Genomic DNA, 16,371 nt, shown 5'->3' with positions numbered 1-16,371 from the left:
GCCCCCCCCGCCCATTGGCGGGGGCCGCTCCCCCGGCGCTGCCTCCATGGCGACGCGGCGGACGGGCACTCCAAGATGGCCGCCGAGCCGGGCGGCGGGCGCGCCATCGCCGCCCGCCGCTCCCGCCCGGGGCTCGCCGCCTTCACCGCCGGGCTCCTGCTGCTGCTGCTCCTGCTGCTGCTTCCTTCTCCCTCCGGTTCTTCCTCTTGTGACCACCATGTGCCCAGCCGTGACCAGGTGCGGCCGCCGCGGGGCTCCTCAGGCGGCGGTGGGGGGGTGCTGGGCAGCAGATGGTCCCTCGCTCCCCGGTCGCGCTGTTTGGGTCCGTCCTCGCTTCCCCGCGGCGGGCTGTGCCGGGTTTGGCCCCGCGGCCCCGGGTGTGGTCGGTGACGGCGGCGGGCGGGCGCGGGGCGGTTCCTCCCCGGTGAGGGAAGGGTCGGGAAGGGGCTGGAAGGGGCTGATGGAGCGGTGCTGCCGCGGTGAGAGGGAGCACAGGGCTCGGGGTGCTGTGTCTGTCCCGCTGAGCTGCCTCATCCAGCGGCCCGTACCTCTCCTCGCCAGGTTGTCTTTCAAGTTCCTCTCAAGGAAAATCATGTCTCGAAGCGAAACGTGGATCAACAGCTCAGAATTAAGATTGTATATGACACTAGTGTTGAGAAGTGAGTATAATGTTGTGGCAGCTTCTTTCTTTTTTTTTTTGTCTCCGTGGCTGAGAATGGAAACCTTACAACTAAAGCTTGATTGTTTTGTTTTTTAAATGTAGCTTGCTGACTGAGAAAAGACATCTTATAAAGGTATGTTATATTTGCTTCCCGGTTTTGTGCCTACATATTTTATTATATGCATAAAATTAAGTTTAAGGTCAATTTAATTAGAAGCTTTGAATACCAGCCATTTAATATCCTCTAGTCGAGGAAACCAAGGCTTTGTGTATAGATTATGCCTCTATTCGAAATAATTCCAGTGTTCTGTAGACTGTAGTTTGACAGGTGTTTGCTGTATCCCAGGGTGCAAAGGTATCAGTAAGAAATGAGCATGTAGTTTTTAAAAGCCTCTTTGAAGCTGTACATGGAAATTAATACTGGCTCCCTTTCCATTTTGTCATTCCAATAACAAAATATGAGAATACTGAAACAAAATATTTCTTCAATATGTTGATAGTAATTGAACTTCTTGGGGAGTCTGGGTTTCCCCTATTCTGCTGTACCACCACATCTGGCAAATTTCATGTAAGTCGATAGTTAGTGCCTTTCAGGTGAGTTGTGTCTGCACTGCTAGTGGGTGACTTTGATTTTTTTTGTCCTGTTCAGAACAAACTCTTCCCCCAAGCTATATCTTATTTGGAGAAGACGTTTCAAGTGCGCAAATCCACAAGTACTATATTACTAAGCAGGTAGGTGAAAGTTTGTTGAAAATCACTTGCTATATTTGATATTTAACATTGTGTTGTATGGCTTTTAAAAGTAGAATAGAATAAGAGTGTAGGAAATGCCCTCCTGAATCAGACCACCTGACCCAGGGGAGTAGCAGATGCTCTTTTAGGGCGTGTACACAAGTCTACCAACCTTTCATTATCGACCCCTGCATTTTGTTGTGTCAGAGATGTTGAAGGCTATACATGCTCCCAGTTCCCTTTTATATGTACCCCATTTATGAACCTGTTCCTAATCTCTCTTTGAACCTGTGGATGCACCATTAACAGCTGGAAGCATTATGTCCTCCCTAGCAGTGTAACTAACAATTTTCACTGTGAAAGTTTTATTAAAATACCAGTATAATACTTTCAGACTATTCTAGACTTTTGTTCTAATAATAAAACAGTGGCTGACTGTCTTTCATGTTTCATTGAAGGCAATGTGTGACAAACCAATATTTAAGGAGGAAAGCTGACCCTCACAGATATTGCCAAAAAGCCTGTGCAGACCATACGAGATGTGGGCCAGTTATAGTTCCTGAGGAACACCTCCAGGTAAGCTCAGCTGTCCAATCTTTGAAGTAATCTTTGAAAGATTATTGTTTGTGGAAATTAATGAAAAAGTAAATATTGCTAACTGTGCATAAGTGACCTCTTTGTGGGAGATCACTAAATCTGAATAGAACACCTTAAGTTAATGGGAGTTCTGTAGTTTATGTTGTTGAGCCAAAAGTCAAATAAAACTGGACTAGTTACTGTTTTCTAAGCCTGCATTGTAATGACGTGCACAGAGAGGATGAGATTTGAAGCTTATTAAACTGCTGCTAGTCAGCTTGTTATTCACCTTGATCAACGAGTTGGATTTTCACAGAGTTAATAGTAAGTGTTGATTTTTTTTTTTTTTTTAAGTCCTTGTTTGAAGAGGTTATCCACTGACCCGACAGCATGGTGCAGGAAATGCTTCTGACATGTTTGCCTGCATGAATTTTTGATTCAGCTACAGATGTGATCAGTAGATTTCTTTCTCTCCTTCTTTTAATTTTTTTTTTTTTAAAGCTGCCATCTTCATGGTGTCTGATAAAACAAAAGAGCCAGTCATTTGAAAGCTATTCCTTGGCTCTGGTTTTGTTTACTCTCTTCATAGGGCGTTTTCTTACCTTCTGCTGTTTTACAATGGGATTTATTCTCAGTTTCAAGCTAATTAAATTGTCGTACGAAATTTTGATCATAGATAAAGTGTATTAATTGTTCCATTTGAACATTGGAAAGCAATGCAGGGTGTACAACGAGAGTGACTGGCACCGCAGGCCCACTGGCTTACCTGACCAAGAAGGGGTTCGAGATGCTGACTTTGTGCTCTACGTTAGTGCTCTCACTACTGAAAGGTGTGGCCATGAAAATATCATTGCATATGCAGCCTACTGCCAACTGGAAGCTGAAATGGACAGGCAAGTATTCCCTCTGTTGCAAACTTTTTTTAATTAAGCTTCCAAGTTTTTTCATTGTTCAGTTGTGGAATTTGTTTGCTTGTGTTGTATAACAAGGTAGGAGTCATTACTGAAATAGACAAGTGCTGTATTTATGTAAAAACACAAAGCCATCAAATAGTGCTTAACTTGCAAAGTTGAGTCACATGAGTTAAAGCTAATCCTCCACTGTTAATGCCTAAACTTTATCTCAAGATCCTCTTTCTGGTGGAGTGCTTCATGTGTTCATGTGTTCACGGAGTCATGTGTTCACAGACTTAAAGGAGAATGCAAGTGGCTCTGCTTACATGGCTCTTGTTTCCAGCTCAGTTGTAGTCGCTGTCACAGGCTTTGTACCTCTGTAGGGTCTTACCTAAATTCAGATCTCTTAGGCTATTGTCACTAACACCTGTGCAGAACACTGAGTGTAGAGATTGGTTGATCCCACCTCTCCCCATCCCAACAGTAAACTAGTCACTGAATCCTTAACAGATAAAACATTTATAAATTATTGGGTAAGTTGTTTGGAAGGACTTATTTTTACATTAGTCTGTATTTTCTTTAATCTTCTACTGCTTCAAGTGAATGTGATTTGAATTTGCTAGTATTTTACTGAAACCCATTTAACTTTAAAACTGTCTTCCAGGCCAATAGCAGGATATGCCAACTTGTGTCCAAATATGATTTCAACGCAAGCTCAGGAATTCATTGGCATGTTGTCTACAGTGAAACATGAGATAATCCATGCACTGGTGAGAGTTGAGTTATAAAATGTGTTTCCCTGAAATTGGTGCCTGCTTGCTCCCATGCCTCCAGCTTGTTGTAAGAGGAGGATGTTTGATGGAGGAAAGCTCTTGCTTTGCCTCCTTGAATTTATGTGTTATTTGCCTTGGAGCACATTACTTGCAGTGTATGTGCTACTTGCAGTGTATCTGTGCTGGCATGGGGACTCTTTCATGGCATTTGAGTTTGGATGTAAATGTCTTACCAAAGGTTTCCATGTGCTTGTTTTTTAACCTGAAGGGGTTCTCTGCTGGACTGTTTGCATTTTATCGTGATGATGATGGAAAACCTTTGACACCAAGATATGCAGATGGACTGCCTCCTTTTAATGAAAGGTATTACATGTTTTTCGGACCTCTTGGTACTCCCATTGAAGGATATTTTCCTGTTGCCTTTTTAGGATGTGTTCTTGCCTGTTGAAAATCCAACTCCATTCCGTTATTAGAGCACTTTGCCTGTATTATGTTCAAGCATTGGTATGTGTGGTGGTTTTTTAGTCTTTCTTTACACTGCTATTGAGTACTTGTATTATCCACATGTATTGCAAATTAAGACAGGATTTCATTTATCAGGAGACTTGAATTGAAGCATTACAATGACCTGTGCCTAAATTTTGATGCTGATGAACACCTCTCTGAATGGAGAATTGTGTTTTCTGTAGGCTGCCTCATGTCAGTGCAGTTTGTTTTTAAGATATGTATCATTCAAGGTTTATAGTTATGCGGAACTGGCAATGTGTGTAGTCTGCTGTATGAGTTTTCTGACTTGTTATAGAATGAGCAATTTGCTTTTTTTTTCCTTTGTTTAGTTGATGTGGTAGAAATGTTCTTCTAGAGATTTTTTTCAGAGGTGGAAGGGTAGAGAGCCTTCTTTGTTCGCCTTTTTATAATAGCCATTCTGAGATTTTGAATTTCGTTTCTTACCCTCTTGGTAACAGTCAAAAACATATCTTGAGTTTATAGACATATTTTTAATAATCTTATTTTGCCTTGTTAAATCAGAGTTGTGTGTGTAATGAACACATATCTTAAAAAGGAGAAATGTTGCATAATAAAATTTTTAATTTAGAAAGCCTGAGGGAGCACAGAGGTTATCCGTGACTCTGTTTCTTACGGCGAAAAATCTTTTCACAGTAGCAAGTCTTTGTGGGAAAGGTTTGTAACCAGAGCATTCTCCTTGCAGCCTAGGTTTGTATCAGTGGAGCAATAAAGTCGTGCACAGAGCAGTGAGGTTATGGGACGTACGTGGTGGCAAAATGCTGCGGCACACTGTTCACCTTCTGGTAACGCCTCGTGTAGTCGTAAGTGTGGAGTAACTTCTAAACTTCCTGTGCCAAGGTTCCCATCATGTTTCTCGAGTCATAAAATATTCCTTACTCTTTAAGAAGTAATAACCTACCGTTGAATACCCTTTCCCTGAAAGCATGGCCCAAAGCCTACTCTGTTAAGACTGTGTAATTAGTTGAGAGGGTGGATCCAAAGTGGAAAATGGGTGGCAGACAGTATGAAATAAATAAATTGACTTAATACTGAGAGACAAGGAAGGCACTGGGAAGTAAATTATGACAGGTTAAGCAAAACTGATGTTGAAGAGATTCCTTAATCCTGCTCTTTAGATATTTTCCTGCAGACTTAGACTCCTAGAATTCCTGTTCCTTTAACAGATAGCATTGTCATTGCTTTTCTCATTTGTAAGATCATTCTGTTTTCTACTTTTCTCTTTAAAAGCAGTTTTAATATTTTCTCTAATTTTATTGATTACAAAATAATATAGTTAACGTTTTGTCATGTTTAAAAAGAAATTCCTTGAGTTTTCTTGGAAATCTTTCTTGCTTCCCATGCCTCTGACTCTCCCTCTGTGCTATCAAAAGAACATATACTCAAGTGTAATAAATTGGTATTTTAAATAAGTTGTACTGTTAATCATATTTGGCCACAGATAATCTTTTTGTTTGTTTTAAATCTAACACAGTATATAGAGCAAACTTGGATTAATTACCCCTCGTTTTGCTCATTTATTACCAGGAGATGAGTAGGCAGAGTGTTAGGTTCTCTATTGGGGTGCTTGGTGGCTTAGTCAGCCTCTGAGTAGAAGTGTTTTACACTGAGAAGAAAATAAAATAGTAGAAAACGAAATGCTGAAATACTTTTAAAAGATAATTATAGAGCAGTAGGACTGCATGTGGGTCTCTATCTCAATATTTTGAGAGTTGTAAATGTTTTCTTTCTAGGAAGAAGCTCGAAAACATTTTAATTGTCCAATTCTAGAGGGAATGGAGCTTGAAAATCAAGGTGGCATGGGTACTGAGCTCAATCACTGGGAGAAGAGACTGTTGGAGGTTAGTGCTGACACTAGGAATGAAAGGGGATGTGGGAATGTCTGTTCCCTCCACCTTGATTTTTAGGTTTAGTGTGGTACCTACTTGAGCCTTGAAAATCCAGGGGTATCAAACCTCACTGAAATACATCACAAACAGTACTTAACACTTAAATACTTAAATTTATCCAGAAATGGGACATTTATCTCTTAACCTTTTTGCTAAGTCTCAGAGTATGAGTTTGAGATGCTTACTGAAAAACTAAATGTCTCTTACTTCTGTCTGCCATTTACCCTTTTGAGGAGGTTTGCTCCCTTTTTAGTGCAAGGGGCATAGTCCTTTGAATCATTTCAGCTTTGTTGCCCTCTGCTTCATATATCAAATATGTGATCACTCTTCATTACCTTGACTTCATCTCTGTTCATGTGCCCTGGCATTGGCTTTTGCCATCTGTCTTCCAGAACCTTGTCTGATCAAGAAAACACTTATTTTCCTCCTGACATTTAAACTAATTTTTATTTATAAGTTTGTGCTGTGTTAGGTTTTTGGCAGAGGTACACTTTCTAGTCACTGGTGTATGCAGTGAGGTAACCTAGAAGGGAAATGCTTCAGGACAGACCTTTTATGAAGGAGGATGGGATTTGATTGTCAGTAGTAAAAAGAGACAGGAAATAAAATGCCTTTTCATAGGAAGGATTTTCTTACAATGATGATTTTCAGTGGCTTACTAATAGTAACTGGTAACTTTCAGAATGAAGCAATGACTGGATCCCATACTCAGAATCGAGTCTTTTCCAGGATCACCTTGGCATTAATGGAAGACACAGGGTAGGAATTAAGAATAGGGGTTGGGGTTTGGTTCATTTGTGTTTGGTTTTCATTGTACTTGATCTTATTTAGAATTGATGCATTTGTACTTACCCATCTGCAGCACAGCAGCTAATCATCATAACTGGCATTACACTAAACAAGGAGTTAGACCCCGTATGTTATTTTTTCTTCATGTACTTCAAAACCCATTCTTAATTTAGCCTTAAAAAGCTAAATTTTGGAGGTGGAAGGGTAGAGAGCCTTCTATGTAATGCATAGTATGCATAGTATGCATAGTATGCATAGTACTATGCAATGCATAGTACTGTTTGTAGAGTCTGTTTACTTTTTCTCCTGATGTAAGTCTTCTCTAGTTGCATACAGTACATCTTGATTTTTTTTTCCTCAGCTCTTCTTGCAGATAGAAAGCAGAAATTGCCTAAAATGTCATCTTTCTGTATGCATTGTTCCTTTGCAGATCATGAAATTTCTTCTAGTTCATTGGGAGCTTGAAAAACAGTGTAATTGTAGTATATTTTGTTACATGCAGGGGATGCAGTTTCCCTTTTTCTTAATTTGGAGACCTTAAGGCATAGTACGAAGTTCTTTGAGCTGAGTTTTATTAACCAGAACGCTAATTTTTGAAGTAACTATATTCTTGTTATAAATGAAGCCAGTAATCAAGGATTCTTAGCAGCAAGGCTGTTTATTCGATAATGAATGAGCAAAGCAGCGCTGGGTGCAAAAGGGGGCCTCACCAATACACACACCCTATAGAGTGTTTTGCAGTCTTTTATACATTTGTTCCAGGAAAGTCACTGCCCAGTTTCGTTTCTTGGTTATGGTGTCAGTTTTGTTTCTTGGGCCGTGCAGGCTCTTATCAGTGGTTGAGGGAAAAACTTCAAGTTTTCTTTTTTTCTTATCCTTTGGATAACTTCTTTCCTTATGCATGCATATTTACTCGTTGCATATATAAGCAGTATATTTTTAAGTCTTATTTGGCCTTAGTGGTATATATTTGTTAAAAGCAAATTACATAAGCATATTTACATGAGCATATTTAGCATATTTACATTTGGCAGTTTGAATAACCCTCTATTTCTTGTTCTTTATTAACGTGAATCATTGTGCAATTCCTCACATTCTCGTTTTAAAATCCCTTTACAGGTGGTATAAAGCAAATTACAGCATGGCAGAGAAATTAGATTGGGGACGCGATAAAGGCTGTGACTTTGTAATGAAGAGCTGCAAATTCTGGATTGACCAAAAGAGGCAAAAGTAAGGATACAGTCTTTAAAAAAAAAAATTGAGAGGAAACCCTGGTGCTTGTTTATATATTTGTCCTTCAAATGTAACTCAGTGAAAAGAAGTAGGGGCAGATATAGATGAACAAGGAATGCTGCACTGCATCCCACTCAATACGATAAATACAGAGCCAAACATCTTAGGGTGTAGGATGCATTTACACTATGAGAAGGCTGTGCTTCAGAGAGGATGGGTAGGACTTAATCTAAAAGTGTTTGCCTTCTTATTTTGTCCCTTTTAATTGGAAATGCAGCCTGTGTCATTTTGCATTACTAGACTGTACTAAAAGCAACAAAGGGAGGTGATAGGCATCTTCAAAACAAAGCCTGCCTTGTTTGTTCCTTTCAATACTCATACATTCCTAAGACACAGCTGCATAGTGGGCCTGTTTTGCTTGTATATTTTTTTTAAAGTTTACAAAGCAGTGTCATTAAAACTAAATAGGTGAGTGCATTGTAATTTTGATCACTGGCTTGATAATCTGAAAGGTCATACCCAGACAAATAACAGTAATTAGCCTCCAGGGAAGAAGTTGATGCTTCTTTGTGTCATTGAGTGAACTAGGGGAGAATGGGAACAAAGAATCTAGACAGACTGTTAATGTAAAGCAGTTAAAGTGATCTGGTGGGATTTTTATTCTTTTTTTCTTTCTTTTTTGAGGAGGCAATTAATCAGTCCATACTGCGACACTTTGAGGAGTAATCCTTTGCAGTTAACCTGCAGACAGGACCAAAGAGCAGTAGCAGTGTGCAACTTGCAAAAGTTTCCAAAGCAGTTACCTCAGGAATATCAGGTATAATGGATCTTACTTTAACAAATAACTGAAGTGTTTTCATTGTTGAGCTTTGCAGCCAGATGATTATATTTTTGTTGTTTGTTTTTTTTTCTTCTGAACTAGTAGATAAGGGTAGATAATGTGAAAAATGTCTGCCTAGTTTATTCCAAGGAGTCTGAAAAAAACCCCTTGTGATATTAATAAAAGAATAAGGAGGTTTCTTGACCATCTAACCAAATACCAGATGGAAAAGTTGCTGTGTAAAAGAAATCCCTCAGAATGTTTTGTTTGGGGTATTTCTTCCCCTAGTCTGCTGCCCTGTGTCACTGCACAGTAAGAAATGTGTTCTGTTTACATCTCAAGGAATGCACTGATTACAAAGAGGGGAGGCAGGGGCAGGAGTGGGGAGTGATACATACAAATGTGAATCTCTGCATTATTTATATATTCTTAAATACTTCTGTTTTTTCTGGTTCATGGGTATTGTAAGTTGCTGTTAACTGCATTCCTGAGTGTCACAGCTGGTGTTCTTACAGGTGTAGTGATTGGATCTGTTTAAAAACAGTTGTACACTTGTCTTTGCACAAACTGCTTCACTACTGTATTTTGTTTTGCAGTACTTCGACAATCTTAATGGAGTACCAGCAGAAGAGTTGCCTTATTATGGTGGCTCAGTAGAAATTGCTGACTATTGTCCCTTTAGTCAGGAATTCAGCTGGCATTTAAGTGGTGAATTTCAACGCAGTTCAGACTGCAGAATAATTGAAAACCAACCAGGTCAGTTCTCAGGTTTTCAATATGATATTGCAGAGACTGCATTTCTTAATTTGAAATGGACTTGCTGTATATTCAAACTAATTAGATGTGAATTTTTTCACTTGTCGGGTTTTACCCTACCAGCTGTGTAAACACTCTTTTGGGGTTAGAAGCATAGCAGTACTACCTTGTACACCTAGGAGGCAGACTCCCACATCTAATGCAAGAATTGCCGAAGAGCAGAACAGATAATAACCCCAAATGATCCAGATATAACACAAAGGGTTAGGGTGGGTGGGTGGGTTGGTTGTTTTTTGAGTGTCTGAAACATAATTCCACTTTTGTGGGGTTTTTGTTCAAGGCAAGGAGCTTTGCAAATTACCAGAATATGGGCAGTGCATGGATGTTCAATATTGCAGAACTGCAGAATGCCGGAGGATATTACCTGTCTGTGCAGTTGTATCAAAAACAAACAAACACACCCTCTGCCCTGAAGCCAGAAATCACAGCTGGTGCTCCCTGGAGGCAAGCATAACCACATGGTTCTGATGGAAAATGCTTGCTGGTTGGGGTTTTTTTGTGGTTAGTTGACTGGTTTGTTTGGTTTTAAAATCTTGTGTTTCTTCCCACTTTATTTTCAAGATGGTATAATTCCCAAATTGATGATGATTAAGGGTCTGAAATATTCCAAAAGTAAACTTTAAATTGCATGTGGAGATATTGACCATTATAGGCTTTTAAGTTGATGTGGACTTTGTTTCTCTAGTAAGTTGCAATTCAGTATATTCCTTCTACCTTAGATCCTACCAAAAACTATGGTGCAGAGAAATATGGACCAAACTCTGTATGTCTTATTCAGAAATCTGCTTTTGTTATGGAACAGTGCAGGAGGAAACTCAGTTACCCTGACTGGGGTAGTGGATGTTACCAAGTAAGTATGTGCTGGGGTTTTATCTTTTTTTTTTTTTTTTTTTTTTTCTTAAGTAACACTTAGGAGAAAAGCCAGGTCTAAAATGTCAGCTATGACTTAGAACTTTGCATCTGCACACTGAACATGATCTTCTGTACCTCAAATCTCTAGATCATTTGACATGCTTTGAAAACAATTATCTTCCAACCATAAGCCTGTAATTTAGCTAAGTTAAGTGTGTGACCTCTGGGATGGCTTGTGTGTTACTCCCAGTCTTGCTAGGGATGTCATCTGTCTTAGCTGAAGAGAAAGTGTCACTGGGGTAAGAAGGAATAATTATATGAAATGTTCTGTTGTTGAAGCTTAATGCTAATTAGTCACTCTGATTTTTCAGAGGTGGAAAGCACTGTGCACATGTCACTTATTTTTCATTATCCTCATTCTCTTCAGGACTATCTCACTAAAGGTGTCACATTCAACAGCTGCACAACTAAAAAGTAGACATGAGCAGAAGCCAAATTTTACTCATTCTCAGTTGATGATCTGCATCATTGCACAAAAGGAGTACGGTCAGTGCTTTAAAGCATTCCTGAACCGAATAGTTGCTCTGAGTGCATTAAAATACCTGCAGTTCATCTGTGCTCTAATACCATGTGTTTACTGAATGTCCTATTTACTTATTGAAAGAGCCTCCAAACCCCCGCTATGATAAACTGTAACACCGACTTGACTCTTTTTTTATTTTAAGGTTTCTTGTTCTCCACAAGGGCTGCATGTTTGGGTCAAGGACACTGCGTACTTGTGCAGCCGCTCAGGTCAGGTATTAACTGTGAGCATCCAGATGAATGGCTGGATACACGTTGGGAATCTGCTCTGCCCAGCCTGTTCTGACTTCTGTGACTCCTGCCCCCCAGAGCGGGATCCTCCAGCTTCTAACCTAACAAGAGCTGCACCCATTGGTAGGTTGCCTTATTTGCTGAAGTGAAACTTTAATGTTCGATATCTGAAAATTTCAAAGATTTGTGTCAGCTCTGACTGTTGGGAGCAGGAAAGAAAAACCATGGCTACTCAGAGGTCCCAGGTGTAGGAGGTAAAGGAAGATAGCAAAGGTGCCCTGCTTTTTGCTGTGCAGTTGTGCAGAATGGTGGCTAACACAGGAGAAATGTGTCTGAAACATAACTCCTTCATGTCATGTCTCCTGGTAATCATCCCAGGAATCTAGCTTTTGCCTGGGAATTTACCAGGAAATCCAGTCTGTGTTTTGAAGGCCATATCGTTATTATAATCTTAAAAACTGTCACCTCGTGGAAAGTGAGTTCTCACTTGTGTAACTTCCCATTGACAGTGTTAGTGTTGTAATCCAGCACACGAAAGATCGGAGTCAGTTTTCTTTTTCAGGGAGGTAAAAAGCTTAATTCACTAAATACCAGTTAATGTTTAGTCAAGAAGTTTGCTTAAGCTCTTTCATGGTTTTTAGTGTTCTCTTTGTTATTTTATCTTCTTTTTAAATATAAAATTTATAAGCTTTATGGTTTTTTGTTTGTTTGTTTTTATTTTAGACTTGTGCTCCTGCTCGTCCAGCCTGGCGGTAACCCTTTGGCTACTGATGGCCAACTTAATTCCCCTGCTAACAGGATTGTTTCTCTGTGCATAGAGTTAAGCTCGGGGCCAGAAGATGTTCCGAGATGATACACTATTATGTTGCACTCCTTACTGTGGAGCACAAAGTATTTGTCTCTGCAGGAAGCTGTCTTCTGCTGAACCTCATCTCTCCTGCCAAGTATTGGTGCAGACAGTAGTCAGGGAGGTGCTGACAAAAGCAGCCAGAGTTTTGAGAGGAGGAAAATTTACCTTGTCATCTCAATAAGTGCCAGTATTTTCCTGAATTGCAACCTTTGGTTTTTTTGACTCAGTAGCAAGATCCACTATGCCAACTGTGTTAGACTACCTGGCAATTCAGTTAAGATCTGCAACAAGAACTCTTCTGTAATAGAACTGAGGGTTGTTTTGTTTTTTTTGTTATGTCTGTTGTGTGACTGGTAGCAAAGTATCCTCAAACTGGAAATATACCTCAGTGGTTTAGTCGAAAGCCATGTAAAAATAAGTTGTTGTCACTGCTAATAACCCAGGCCTGAACAGGTTGAGAATTTGTTTGTTTTGTCAATTCTTACAATTTATGGGTGAAGGAATAATTTAATGGGATAGACCAGTGGTTAGCAGTTGTCACCACAACTTGATTTTGCAGCTTTGAGGCTTCTCAGAATTCATACTAGGTAAAGCAGCTAATTCTTGGGGTTCATTTGCATATACCTACATGCACAAAATGGAGTTTCAGACTGATAATGAAGACAACTGTCTAGAAATCCCATTCTCATTTAGCATGTGCCAGTTCTACTGTGAAATTTAACACATAAAATATTTGAATATTCTCAGAGTAATTTGCTGGGCAAATACGTTTCAGTACTGATATCCAGACTGTAAAACTGGCATAGAATTTATGATCATTTTTTATTTTGTTGGTTTGTTTCTTAAGTAGTGAATAATGGCGTTATTGTTTCTTAAATAGCATGAACATAACTGCAAATGTTCTCACTTTTTGTTGAAGGGCAAACCAGTAGCAATGGCAGCTATAATCTTACAGGACCATGATGATGTCTCTAGACCAAAAACTATATTGAATGTGTAAGGAAAATCTAATCTGTTTTCCTTTTTTTTATTTTCCACCTCCACTTTTTCTTGCACATGTAAATACTATGGATTATTTGAGTATTTGCAATAAGTTGAGAATCAGACGTTTTGAAACACTTGCGGGTACACTTTGCTACAAAACTAATAATGAGAAAATATAGAAGAGGAAGGAAGGGAGTAAATATCAAGCTAAGGAGAGCTGCTCTGTAGGACCCTTGTAAGGATGGTTTTATAATGTATAACAAATAGTCCCGTTTAGAGTAAAAGAAACTGTCACGTGATTCAATCCACTGTCTGTCCTTTTAGGATAGTTTTCATACTTGGAAGGGTGTTAAACTTGAGGGAATGGACATGCCCAGTGCACTAAAAAAGTGCAAAGATGATGTTACTCTGCTTCTTAAATGTGCTGTGATATTAGAATTGTCAGTGACTGGATCCCTTTCTAAAATGGAAGGTAGGGAGGTGGAGTAAATTTTATTTAGCTATAATTAAACTTTAAATTATTAAAGGACTTCCATCGTGATTGTAAGAAATTCTTAGTGCCTACTGGACTTGTTTGTTGGTTTTTTTATTTAAAGAAACTCTTACGACACTGCTGAGGCAAGTAAGGTGCAACCTAAAACTGTCTGAAGGCATCACAGTTGAGAGTACCTTGCACTGGGTCATGTCCCCTTCTTGACTGCAAGTTAAGTTTGCTTTGAATTATACAAGGCCTAGGCTAGACTTAAACCAGTGTTTCAGAGAAGCAATACAAGTCAGGACTCTAATGCTTTAAATTTGTGCAAGTTCAAATTACGAAACACTAAGATTGATAAGTGAACACTAATCATATGTCCACAGAACAGTCAATGTAAATTGATTCCTTGGAAACATAAAGGTTTGAGAATACATCTTAGGTCTCAGAGCTTGATATTGTATTTTTTCTGTTGTGCAATAATACAGTTGAAATGGTATCACTCAACAACAATGCTTTTGATACTTGAAAAAAAATTACTGGTTATTTTTCCTTACTGAGGAATATTTGCACTGTCTGAACTTTCTGGTTAACTTTATACCTGTTAAACTTTTTAACTGGTGTTAATTTATTGTGCTCAGTATTTGATATGCTGGTCTCCTGTCTGTGTAAATGTGAGATTTGTTATATTTAATTGAATATTTTTATCTTCTACACAGTTGTTTATCTTGAGAGTTTTTCTTCTTTTAATCTCTCTCCCTGAGAATTAACTGAAAGATGGCTTAGAAAGTCGATGCTTACCTACTTCTGAATTGTATGCATTAATTAAAGAAAGGGGCTATAGTGCTTTGTACTGACAGGGAAAAATCTATGGGAGCTCTTGTGGTCAGGGTCACCAGTACCTGCTGAGTAGCTGCATCAGTGAATCCAGTGAAGTAAAACTGCTACTGCCTTAATAATCTGAGATTTCAGTTGTAATTTCTTTGGTGTGCAGCCCTTCAGCTGGCTGTGAACTGCAGAACTGGACGTGACTTTGGGGGGTCGGGTGGGGAAAGTACTCCAGTCAGAAAAATGCAATGTATTGTATCCCATCAGTGGGTTAGCAGCTGTTAGCAGCTGTAGCCTTGTGGGAACTGCCAAGGAATGTGTCAAGTTCAATTTTAAGTGACAACAAACTGGTAATCATCATAAAGAATATTTGAGTAAAGCTGACTACCTCAGTTGTGTTTGTCTTTGCATTCAGCTTCTAGCCTGCTGTGAACTTCCAAATCTTAAGATGAATTAAGTAAAAACGTCTCAGGCTTCTAAGAATAAAGTAAATACAGTAGGAAGCATAAGCCATTTTTGGGTGTAGAACATAGCTAAAAATGTAGCTTTATACCAATCAGCTGTGTAGCCTTAAGTGTAGTTTATGCTGTAAAAATCAGAATTGCTTTTAAATAAATACGAAGTTTGCAGGCAACTCCGTTAGGTGTCCTGACTGCAGGTGGCCAGTCTATCCTATTGTGCATCTCTTATCCTGAAAACTTTGAAATGTAGCCCAGTTAAGCCTTTGTGTTCTCACCAGAGTAAATGGGGCACCAGGAGCCCTACAAGTTGTGCTAAGAGATACATGAAGTAGCTCACCTGTAGTAGAAACATTTTCAGTATGTAGTGTCCACAGTTTTAATTTTTAAAAAAACATTCCATGTTTGCTTAGGGAAACAAATTAGTCTTGTGGACTTTTCTGACCCCAGTAGTTCAAAGCATTTCAATTAGAAGTCGAGGGAAGTCATACTTTAGGAACACATTTTTCTAGTGTTTCAATTACAAGAAATAATTATAGCTTTTGGCTGGAGAATGCAGCAGGTAAAACTACACTGAAAAGCAGCAATTCATTCCTCCTGAAATGAGTTGAGGTCTTGGGAGACTGTCATGGCCTTTGGTGTAGGTTAATTACTGAAAGAGAATCATGTCCCCCGTTAGTTGACTGTCAGTCCAAAGCAGCTCATTCTTTCTACTGTGCATTAGTAAATTGGGAAGACTTATGTCACTTAAGAGCAGACATCTCCACAATTCCTCATGAGGGCCAGTTGTTTTTAAATCTTCCTGTACTGGAAATCTTTCTGCTTAATTGTATTCCAATAGAGAGGGAATCGTATGTCCTTTCTTCCCCTCATTTCCAGGGAGTGACTTTCAGCCAGCTGAGCAGCTCAAGGTCTTTTCCCTGTGAGATTGAAGCCCCAGTTTTTGCTTGTCTGGTTGTGTGGGTGCTGCTCATGTGTGTGTATTGCTCTTCAGGATTTGGGGCTATTTGTACACTGAATAATGTGATCTTACACTACCAGACTTTCAAAGTGCAAATGTTGCCTTTCAAATATGAAGCTTACCTTGGAGATAAAACAACTGTTTTGGGAGAACTGGCTGACCTTGAACATGTGTTTCCTATTTTGGTACAGAATGTAAATATAGAACTAAGTATTTTACACTGATTTTGGCTGGATTGAGATATAAGGGCTAATTTGTGTTATTTATGGAGTAAAAAAATTACTTATTTTACTGGTTAAAAAAAGTATGTTATAAAAAAACAGACAAGACTGTTCATCAATAAAATGTCTGTAGAAAATTGATTCTTTTTGTCCTTTTCTTTGAGAGCTGATGATGATTTAACTGCAAGAGTAAGCGCAGTAAAGGACCACTATTACAACAGTAAT

At 39.1% G+C, this 16,371-nt stretch overlaps 1 protein-coding gene across 2 annotated transcripts; it reads left to right on the top strand.

Annotated features, from left to right (window-relative positions):
* The first annotated feature begins 49 nt into the window (after window positions 1–49).
* On the top strand, window positions 50–16,287 carry LMLN (leishmanolysin like peptidase). 2 transcript variants are annotated; one of them, XM_064661472.1, is made up of 17 exons: window positions 50–237; window positions 562–659; window positions 764–794; window positions 1,311–1,393; window positions 1,852–1,969; window positions 2,684–2,862; window positions 3,527–3,632; window positions 3,904–3,998; window positions 4,846–4,963; window positions 5,894–6,001; window positions 6,732–6,808; window positions 7,958–8,068; window positions 8,756–8,888; window positions 9,488–9,647; window positions 10,427–10,557; window positions 11,285–11,495; window positions 12,096–16,287. In XM_064661472.1, exons 1-17 carry the CDS (start codon window positions 76–78, stop codon window positions 12,188–12,190), a joined length of 2,016 nt encoding a protein of 671 aa, XP_064517542.1. In that variant the 5' UTR covers window positions 50–75; the 3' UTR covers window positions 12,191–16,287. The 2 variants fall into 2 exon arrangements, with proteins under 2 accessions (XP_064517542.1, XP_064517541.1); XM_064661471.1 differs by having other exon boundaries at window positions 51–237; window positions 8,759–8,888.
* Window positions 16,288–16,371: the final 84 nt, after the last annotated feature.

This window comes from Pseudopipra pipra, chromosome 7 (genome assembly GCF_036250125.1).
Source record: "Pseudopipra pipra isolate bDixPip1 chromosome 7, bDixPip1.hap1, whole genome shotgun sequence".
NCBI classification, from domain to species: domain Eukaryota; kingdom Metazoa; phylum Chordata; class Aves; order Passeriformes; family Pipridae; genus Pseudopipra; species Pseudopipra pipra.
Note: the sequence above shows the minus strand (reverse complement) of the source record. Positions and strands in the feature narration are given on the sequence as shown.

Bases quoted from the DNA above. Each gene is read 5' to 3' on its own strand.
- LMLN (XM_064661472.1), top strand. From the start codon at position 76: ATGGCCGCCGAGCCGGGCGGCGGGCGCGCCATCGCCGCCCGCCGCTCC. The intron at 795-1,310 runs GTATGTTATATT...TGTCCTGTTCAG, and splicing joins AGAAAAGACATCTTATAAAG to AACAAACTCTTCCCCCAAGC. The intron at 8,889-9,487 runs GTATAATGGATC...TTTGTTTTGCAG, and splicing joins AGTTACCTCAGGAATATCAG to TACTTCGACAATCTTAATGG.